Here is a 9853-nt window from a genome sequence, read left to right as displayed (position 1 = left end):
CAGACTGATATGGCATCAGTCATCAAATATCTAATTATGACCCTTCGATAATTTATTACATATTTTTCTTACTCAGAAGTTCATTTCTGGAAATATTTGAATACTGCTTTCCATCAGTTATTACTTTATATAATTTTCTGTACTGAGTGAAATGATAATTTTAAGCATTGAAAAATATCTCAATTGATGAGGCTTTATAATGCTAAAAACCCGGTGTAAATATCTCTTACGGTTTCCATGATATACATTTCCAAAGTTTGGATTGTGCAACTTGTGAAACTCCATGTATAAGATGCTGAGCATCACGGTATTCAAAACATCGCTAAATTATTTGAGAAAGCAGGAAATATAAGACAAAGGGTAAGAAATTGTTACTGACTCTATGGAATGTTCACAACGTTGATAAAAAAAAATGCTAACTTACGCTGTACTGCAATTTGAACTTAGAATCGTCAAAATTTCGTACATATTACAGCAAAAGATCACAGTTGCCAGGCTGAAATTTTTAGTCGCCATGGCGACCTGGCGACCGGAATTTTTCGAGCCCTGTTTATAACATCTGCTTTCTGTCAAATCTCTTTTTACACATTGAATATTATTCATTATTCATATTATACATTGAATTCCTAAATGTTTTCTAAGATCTTCCTTCTTGTGTCCAAATAATTTGTTGCATGAGTTCTTAAATGTGTACCAAGATTTTGTTGTTGTGTTGTTACACGTTGAACAAATATATGGTTCTCTCCTGTGTGAATTCTGAAATGTTTTCATGTAAATGATTTTATGCATGGTGAACACGCATGGCTTCTGTCCAGTTGGAATTCTTAATATCTTCTAAAATCTTCCTGGTGTGCAAATGATTTGATACACTATGAACAAGAGAAATAAAATGTTTATTACATGTTGAACACATGAAATGCTTATCAACACCATGAATTTGGGAAAGTTCTTTAGGGTATGCCATCTCTCCAAATGATTTGTCACATGTTGGACACAAGAGGTTTCTCTCCAATATGAATTACTGAGTGTGTTTTAAGAACATCCTTACGTACAAATGATTTGTTACAAGTTGAACACATATGGCTTGTCCCCAGTATGAATTCTTAAATGTTTACTAAGATTTGACTTATGTGCAAATGGTATGTTACATGTTGGGTGCACTATGGCTTCTCGCCAGTACATATTCTTAAATGTTTACCAAGGTCATGCTTACATGCAATGAGTTGTTACAAGTTGAACACACATGGAGATTCTCTCCAGTATGCATTCTTCAATGATTTCTAAGATATTCTTTCTGTGCAAATGACTTGATACATGCGGAACACATATAAAATTTCCCTCCGGTATGAATACTTAAGTGTCAATCAAGAAATTTCCTCTGTGCAAATGATTTGTTACACTTTGAATACACAAAAGGCTTTAGAAAACTCTGAATTCTTGAAAGTTCTGCAACATTTCCCAACGCTGAACATGATTTGCTGGATGTCGAACAAATTGGATCAATTCTTGAATGTGTTGTAAGCTTCTCTTTCCGAGCAAATAATTTGGAAGTGGAACAAGCAAAATGCCTTTGACAGTTATCAGTTTGCTTGTAAATCACAAGTTCACATTTGGGATGAATCAAATCACTACCATCGTTGCAAATAGCTAAACCTTCACTTCTACCTGTAGATTCTACGTAAATTAGCTTCTTTATTCTTTGAGCCAGAACAGATTGTTGTTGAAAGCATTGAACTGCATGAAGAAGAACTTACTTGTCGTGATCTGAATTCGATGTTCATATTTGAAACAGAATAAGTCCTTGTGAGACATGAATGTATATCACTATCCATGTATTTCTGATGAAAGGCACTTCTAATCAATGTCTCATCATTTGATAATCTGGAAGGAGATATATGTCATTAATGGCAATTTATCAACAGGATATTTCAGAAAAAGTGCACAAATAACTCACTCAGCTTTAAATTACTTTCTATATTTTTCTCAATGCATATTACCAGTTAGCAACTATGACATAAAGAAGAATCAACGACTACTGTAATACCAAGTAAAAATAATATCTCCAAAACAAAGTAATTTCAAATATTGTGGTAAACTTAATAATAATCTGCTCTACTTTCCCAAAAGGAAACATGGTCTTTTAGTAGAAGGCACTAATTTTATCTTTCAGATAATGATCACATAATGAAAGGATTCATGAATATTATTGTGCAGTTTTTAGATTATTTGGCTAAGTACGTTAGTCTTATATATATGATTTTTGCTGAATGAATACTTTGTATTTCCGAATTCCTTTCCATGTACGTTCTTTCAAACTTTTTTTTTTCTTCATTGTGCTAGGACATTTTAATCAAACCAAATACTAATTACCAATGTCCTTCAATACCAAGCAAATAATTTAAAATAAAATTGTCTTACTTAATTTAATGTGACCTAATGACTCAGAATTGTATTTCAAGTTCAAGGGTGGAGGGTTTCTAATTTTCATTATTTATTTATTCTTGCATGTACTTTTGCAGAGCTTTTGGCAAGAGTGGCACCTCGTACCTCTGCCACCTGATAAAGGCCTGCTGTGAAGTTCAGGACATGTCACGGTCACAAACATTTTTCGGTTGCTTGCTACAAATGGGAGACACTGAGGTTGGCCCATTCAAAATCACTTGTTCGTCTTTGCAATGTTTCTCCTGTGTACCCTCTTTGTTGCAATGCAAGATTGGCAGGGCCGTGTAAGTGCTGATTTTGTGGGTAGCATGATGTGTGAGCATCCGACAGTGTGATAAGTCTGCTGTTTGTACCACATGCTTAGATCTCATCATTTGTGCCTGCATCTGGAATTGTATGTATCTTTTAAATTCACTACTGTCTACCCTTGGGTTAGTGACAGGTCTGGAAGATATGAGTCAGTATTTGCAGTTTTGAATTTTAGTAAGTTTTACATGGGCTTGTAAAACTGACCCATCATGAGTGTAAATAGTTCTGATTCAATTAGTATACATGTGGTATTTATAGAGGGAGCACAAACAAAGAAAACTTCGGCCAAACTTCATCGTGCACTTTCCCCCTTCATCTGCTCAACTCAGACTATAAGGAAGCATGATCCATTCTCCCCCTTGTCTCTATGCAGGAGTACAATGCACAGAAGTTGTGGTCTATGAAGGTTATTTTGTGTGTGGTTCCGCTGTACGTGTTGCATAAACATAGAATACATGTTGCAGACTTTTACAAAGAAGGATTATTGGGTTCACTTGTATAAAACATGCTAATAGATTGTGGCTGAGATTGTTAAGTGACCAACTACGACCTCACACGAGAACTTTACAGGTTCAAGTCCCAGCCGGAACATGGGTGTTCTTTGTTTTGCATCCCTTTATCAATTTCATTCAATCATCATGCTTGCACACTGTCGTGATAATCTAAAGGTGGCATAAAAGTGACAATAAATAACAAAAATACAAATGGATGATAAAACAATGAGCTTTCCATACTTTATGTTCTTCATGTACTTAAGGTATAGAGCCATTTGTGAAAAACAAAAGTGGATTCTTTCTTAGTCCAATGGCACATAGTGACTTAAACACCAAACTAAAAATAACTGTTTTTGTTCTTGTAATGTTGCAGCATCAACACAAAAGACTGAAGTGTTATGACAGATAAACGTATTATAGGCAGATGTTGAATTCATGGAGGAAAACCTCTGTGCTAACCTCCTGCTGGGAATTACTCTGGAACCTTTGCTATCACTTGTACTTGTAATAATCGACAAGAGATGGAACCATTAAATTTCAAGCCTGTTGAGGGATAAGCCTGATATTACCAGAGCCAGTGTCCTGCATGGATGCAGGTTTCCAAAGGAACTTTTGCCTTCGGCATTGGAAATTGATCAAGAAGGTATGATCTTTATTGCAGAGACAGCAGTTAGAAAGCAAAAGAATGATCAATATTGTATGTCAAAGTAAAGACTAGATTCTGGAGAATAAGTGGATATTTCACTAATTCCTTACAGAGAAGAAGTTAATGAAAAATAACTGGGGCTGAGCCGATACCACTTTGAACTGATACCGATACGAATGCCGATACTCTCACCGATACCGATACTTGTATGCTTCCAATTTAAAATAACAAAGACCAGATATTACGTGTGTGTGTGTGTTAGTATTGTTATATTTTGTAGATATGTATTTTTTACAAGGGGCGATCAATAAATTAACCCACCAAACGATGCTCTCTTGCAACAATGCATCACAACTGTGCATATTTTTCATAGATCAGTGACAATCGATCAGATGTTTCAAATATGAGAAAAATATTATGAGAAGTTAAGACCGAGTTGATCGACCCCCACCCCCCCCATGTTGAAAAATATCATCCTTCTTCAACCTCCTTTAAACTAAGGGATCACGAAAGAATAATTGGCGATATACCCGCCCCAGACACGACGTCTAAAAAACTAACAGTAAAACTGTAGTGTAAACTCTACCTTGTCTCTTTTTTGGCCTTTAACAAAGAGAATAATAAATAATAAACGAAATGTAAGGAGAGAATAACAACTTGCCAGTCTCTTGCTTACATATAAGGTGATTGATTTCAATACATTGATATTCCGACTTGACTTTGCTTTCAACACATATACTTTTGACAAATGATTTCTAAAAAAGTTTTAAATGCTTAGAACTATCCCTTGGCGTGGAAAGAAACCCAAACTACTACACGTTCCAGAAAGTAAGTGCCATCAACTGTCGTTCAAATAAAATTATTCCCTTACCACGTTGACTGTGCTGAAACACGCCTATTGAAACCCAGTTATGTAGGTCGCGACAACAAAAGTCTAAAGTTGGAAAGGAAAAGGAGGATTATCCCAGGTATTTGAATTTCCAGGAATATGCTATGTACTATGTCTGAGACACGTGCGCCACTCACATGGGTGATGACTGTTTTGACTGTGGGAGGTCTTTGAACAGAGAAATGTCCACAATACACCTTGTGGCTACCGCGACCTCATTGAGATTATTGTGACACGAGACCGCATCTGTAGGAACAAAGCCTGGTAGACTTCGAAGGAACTCCTTTTCGGATAATTTCTCGTTACCCTTGATATGTAAGATACTTGACCGCGAGTCTTTTCTGTGTATGGATCTTTGTCACGTACTTGCTGTTGACGGAACTTGAGTCCATGTTCAATTAACAAATGCACAAATATGTATTTTTCATTTTTCTTCAAAGCCAAATGCAAGTTGTAAAAGGTGAACGAACCTTTGAAAAGAAACAAATGTTGGTTTTGGCTGCGCTTCTAGCAACTCAAAAACAATGGTATCAGTGAAAAAAATTCAACTGATACTGATACACATGTATTAGTCATTTTCTTGCTCTACGATAAACAACAATTTTTTGGTGCATTTAAACTAACATTTGTTGGATTATTTTAAATAATTGCTGAGAACAGTTCATTCCTCAGCTTCTTGTTCATAGATGCAATGTGTGAATGATGGAATGAGAATCCATGCAATGGTGTGGATTTATCTGTGTTAGAAAATTACTGCATTAAAATTGTTGATATACAGTGGAACCCCAATTTTACATGTACATTCCCAGACATTACATTTTCCCGCATTATATATTCAATCTTGATCGTTCCAACATAGCAAATATACGTAGGGATTACCTACCTCTTTTTAGCCAATAACAACAAATACCTAAACACTGTTTCTTAAGTTGGGTACAGAATATGCTTGAGGGAAGAACAAAGGTGGAAGCAGATGGGAAACTACACACTCAGGTATTCACAATAACATTTATAGACTTGAAGTAACAAGCAATTGTTTTTAGTCAATTAAACCTCATAGGATGGCATTAACTGAAAAAATGGAGGAAGACACAAAGCTGGAGAAAATAGAAGACTGCACATTCAACTTTACAGAATAAGAAATAAACTTGGGAGTTCAAACACTACAAATGATTAATCAGTCGCTAGAACTTAGTTAGGTATATGTAATTGTACCAGAGTGAGGAAGATAGAAAGTTGAGCCAGATGGGAAACCACACAATCAACTCTACAGATAGGAAATATACTTGGAAGTTCTATCTCCACATAAGATTAACCTGGTTATAGTTCCAGGCACCAGTACCTCGTTAGATGAGATTAATAGCACTTGAATGAGAAGGATAAAAAGAAAGGTGGACCATATGACAGACCAAACAATGAACTTTACAGAATAGGAAATATACTTGGGAGCTCAATCACCACAGAAGATGAACCTGGCTGTAGTTCTAGCCCTCTTAAGCTGGTGATATTCAATGAATTGCACAAAGCAAAAGGCACTTTCAACAGCTGTCTTCCTCACAAACATTTTATTCGTTTCAAGTTTTCATTTTCCTTCAGTCCGCCTTTGTACTTTCTTCCTAGGTATGACTACTTCCCCTTGAGCCTTATCTCTCGAGACATCCAGCGAAGATCACATTTTATTTGAGAGAGAACGAAATTTTAAAACATGTGAAAGAAAAATGATCTCTAAAAACACAAAACTAAGTAGGATCTCTCTCTGCTGTGTCGAGCTCCAATGTTGCTTTCATTTTGTCTCCTATTACTCATAGATGCATCTGAGGTGGACATTGTTTGTTAAATATATTTAAGGGTACCTTTCGATTACTTCTAGATATAATTATGTCGGGAACGGAGATTTCTGAGATATATTTTTCCTTAGTTCCATAATCCTTCCAGAATATAAGGAGTTCGCTGTTTGATTGAAGGTCCTTTGATTTCTTTGTACGGTTGATGGAACAACTTTTTGCATTTGTATTTCTTAACTGTGCTCCAGGTCACATCGCCAGTAACATAAATCACTGATCGTGATTGCAGTTCTCCCATTAGAATGAACTTGCTCTTTGTTTGGACTCTTGGCATGTATAAGTAATCCTTCCTCGGCACATTAAATGACATTCTGGACATTTTGCTCTCCCTGGTTTCTTTGAACTTTCAATGGTTCCTCTGTGTGTCAGTGAATTCTTGTGTCCTCATCATCTACGCAATTTGCAGTTTCATGTGCAATAGATATGTGGATTGCCATTATCTGTTTTAAATTTATTCTAACCTGCTGAGCGGAAGCATTGCTGCAGAAGCCACCCTACATTCAAATGGAAGAAAATAGGTTTTCAAGGGTATCTTGGTTAAGGTGAGAGGTCATAACAACACCAGAGTGGCCACTCTAGAACCATGATAAAATACAAGTATAATTCCCCATTTTCAAGCAAACTTTCCAAAAATTTAAGGGTACAAACAGATGTTTTCTCTATTTCAACCTTGAAAATATTACCGCCTCTTACCATCCATATTAACAATATAGAGAGTCTGTGCCATACCAGTGTAAAACAAATCAAGGCAGCGACAATAACAAAATTCCACTGGCTAGACAGAATACAGCTTGCAACTACCGGGTCGCTCTTCCTGATCGAAAGAAGGAAGTAGTGACACCGTAGCTTGCAAGCTCATCAGAAACACAGCATGTGACGAGTCGGATAAGTGCCCCGGACTTTTAGGAAACATAAGGAGTGTTCTAACATTATCATGGTTGCACGGTCGATGCGCACCACTGCTCAGGTGCCGATAATCAGCACCTGCTATCCGGAGTGATTGCCTCGCATGTGCAGTGGTCGTCACCAAAGTCCAAAGTGGCAGAAAGGTTGCTGCCCGATTAGGTGAGTGTGCTTTGCTCATCTGCCTTCCTTACCTCTTCACCGAGTTAAGGAGGGATATCCGCAACCTTTGAATCCCAATCGAACATCGTTTTACTGCCACATCCCTAAGTGGCATCCCTCGTACCTCGTTAGAAGCCTTGTCTCGCATCAAAATATATATATTGAAATCTGACTCAATCAATGACTTTGGGATCGCAGAGTCACAAGGGATGTAACTAATTATGCAAATCGAGAGGTTTCATTTTACAATGTTGATTTGCCTTAAAAAGAAAGAAGAGGAATGACAGAGCTGATTTCCCTCCACACTTACCTAGATCCCACCGTTTTGTTAATCCATGTGATGTCCTTTGTTCGAGGTGCAACTTACTGAGGTGTCACGCACCTGAAGTTATACGGGCCTCATACTCTAACTATCCCGCACTCACTGTACTCGATGATTTCTTAATGCCAACTGAAAGAGAGTTTTTCCATGCAGGCAGTTTTATACTTGTTCTTGACTTTCATTATTCTTCCTCTCAACTAGAGGTCAAAACCTCTATCCTCGATGGAAAATTCCCCAGAAGAAATGAGGTTGCATTACATACTCAGCGGTATGCAGCTTAAGAATGAACCTATTCTCTTATGGAATGCAGCATTGTTATACTATGGTCGGATCATAGGTTAAAATTGGAGAAATGGAAAAGTGGAACTTTTATAGATTCGGCTCTGTATCTCTCTTCATCCCCCGCTCTAAAAGCATCCATCTACCTATGATTGCATGTGGACGGTCGAAAAGCCGACGGAACTTCTTTATTACATGAAGAAGGTACAAAAAATAAGAATAAAAGCAAACCATTACCTAAAACCAAGTTCATCAAAAATAAAATAAAATAAACCACCAATGAGTTGATTAAGAATTTAAAAAAATAATAAGTCAAGACCATGCTAAGATTCGTGAAAGTTCCAAAAAGTGCGTATTAATCAGGACATTAATAGCCACGCATCGGTGCTTGAGTACTTAGATAAAATATGTGGGTCAAATTACATGTCTGGAGTGACCAATAAAATTTCAGAATAATAATAATAATAATAATAATAAGCAATTTTCTTTGTAGAAAGTCGTTGGTATCTCACCATAGTGTAGAGGCATTCATGTAGCCTTATGCAAAAGCACAATATAAAAGCACATAAACTGTGACACATATGCTAAGTCGTTGCACTTGTATGGATGAAACATGGAAGTTTGTGTTGTACTTGCTTCATGCCCTTCATCTGTCATTGTTCGTACATGATGAAGGAAAGTGATGATGTAAGCATTCGACTACGCACATGAGGGAATCCACACACACAAGGGGATGTGGTATGGCATCTACTGACGCAGAATGATGTCATATGGTGACGTATTATAATGGAGGTGCAGTGGACTGCACTTTCAGGTCGTTGAATCCATGACTCATAAGAAACACTGACGATGTTTTTGAACACACAATAGCTGAAGACGACACACGAAGTTGAATGAAAACACAGGTTGACTACTAAATCACAAAGGGGAAAACATCGAGGCGAGCTGTCACATCACTCTGAAAGGGGGGGAGGGGCAACATAGCAAAGATCCAGAGAAAGGGGGTAGGTTGCAGAACACTAGAGTGGGATAAGGAGAGGGGTGCGATTCTGGTTCGGAGGTAACTGGAACCATACACTCAGATGTCGGCATTAGAGTGGCTAGCCGAGGTGCTGCTGATGACTGTACAACTGTAGTTTTGCTGTTGACTGTACACTGTAGTACTAATGTTAACTGTACAGCTGTAGTGTTGCTGGAGAACAGCAGATCAGTACAGTCTGGACCAATAGTCGAGATGAAGGGGGTCCAGAGAGCGGGGACCACCAAAAATAGCATGACAGGTGGCTATGGATCATGCACAGTAATGTATATGACTGTACAGATCCAAAACGCTGCACAGGAATCGGGGACACTATGTGCTGCATAAAGAATTGCCGTCGGGAGGATAATCTGAAGTCCACGGAGTCGGGCTGTCGGCTTGTATCCAAAGAATACAGATGAGCTGGATACATCTGGAACCGTCAAAGGTGAGATACTCCATCTTGGTGTGTGATGAGCGAACACGATGACGTTCCTCGAAATTTTCTTAGGCGAAGTACAATGTTGCCGACTGTACAAGCATCT

General features: G+C 37.7%; 1 protein-coding gene across 1 annotated transcript in view; it reads right to left on the bottom strand.

The window, feature by feature from the left end:
* Positions 1 to 1747: 1747 nt before the first annotated feature.
* Positions 1748 to 9853, bottom strand: part of LOC146001758 (uncharacterized) — a 155451-nt gene continuing 147345 nt past the window's right edge. The window contains exon 5 of the mRNA XM_083139475.1: positions 1748 to 1881. Within this exon, the coding sequence (XP_082995601.1) occupies positions 1870 to 1881 (12 nt within the window). The 3' untranslated portion in view covers positions 1748 to 1869. The remainder of the gene's footprint in view (positions 1882 to 9853) is intronic.

The sequence above is a fragment of the Lepisma saccharinum genome, chromosome 17, assembly GCF_977018435.1.
Source record: "Lepisma saccharinum chromosome 17, izLepSacc3.1, whole genome shotgun sequence".
Taxonomy (NCBI): Eukaryota; Metazoa; Arthropoda; class Insecta; order Zygentoma; family Lepismatidae; genus Lepisma; species Lepisma saccharinum.
This window is presented reverse-complemented; position numbering and strand designations above follow the sequence as displayed.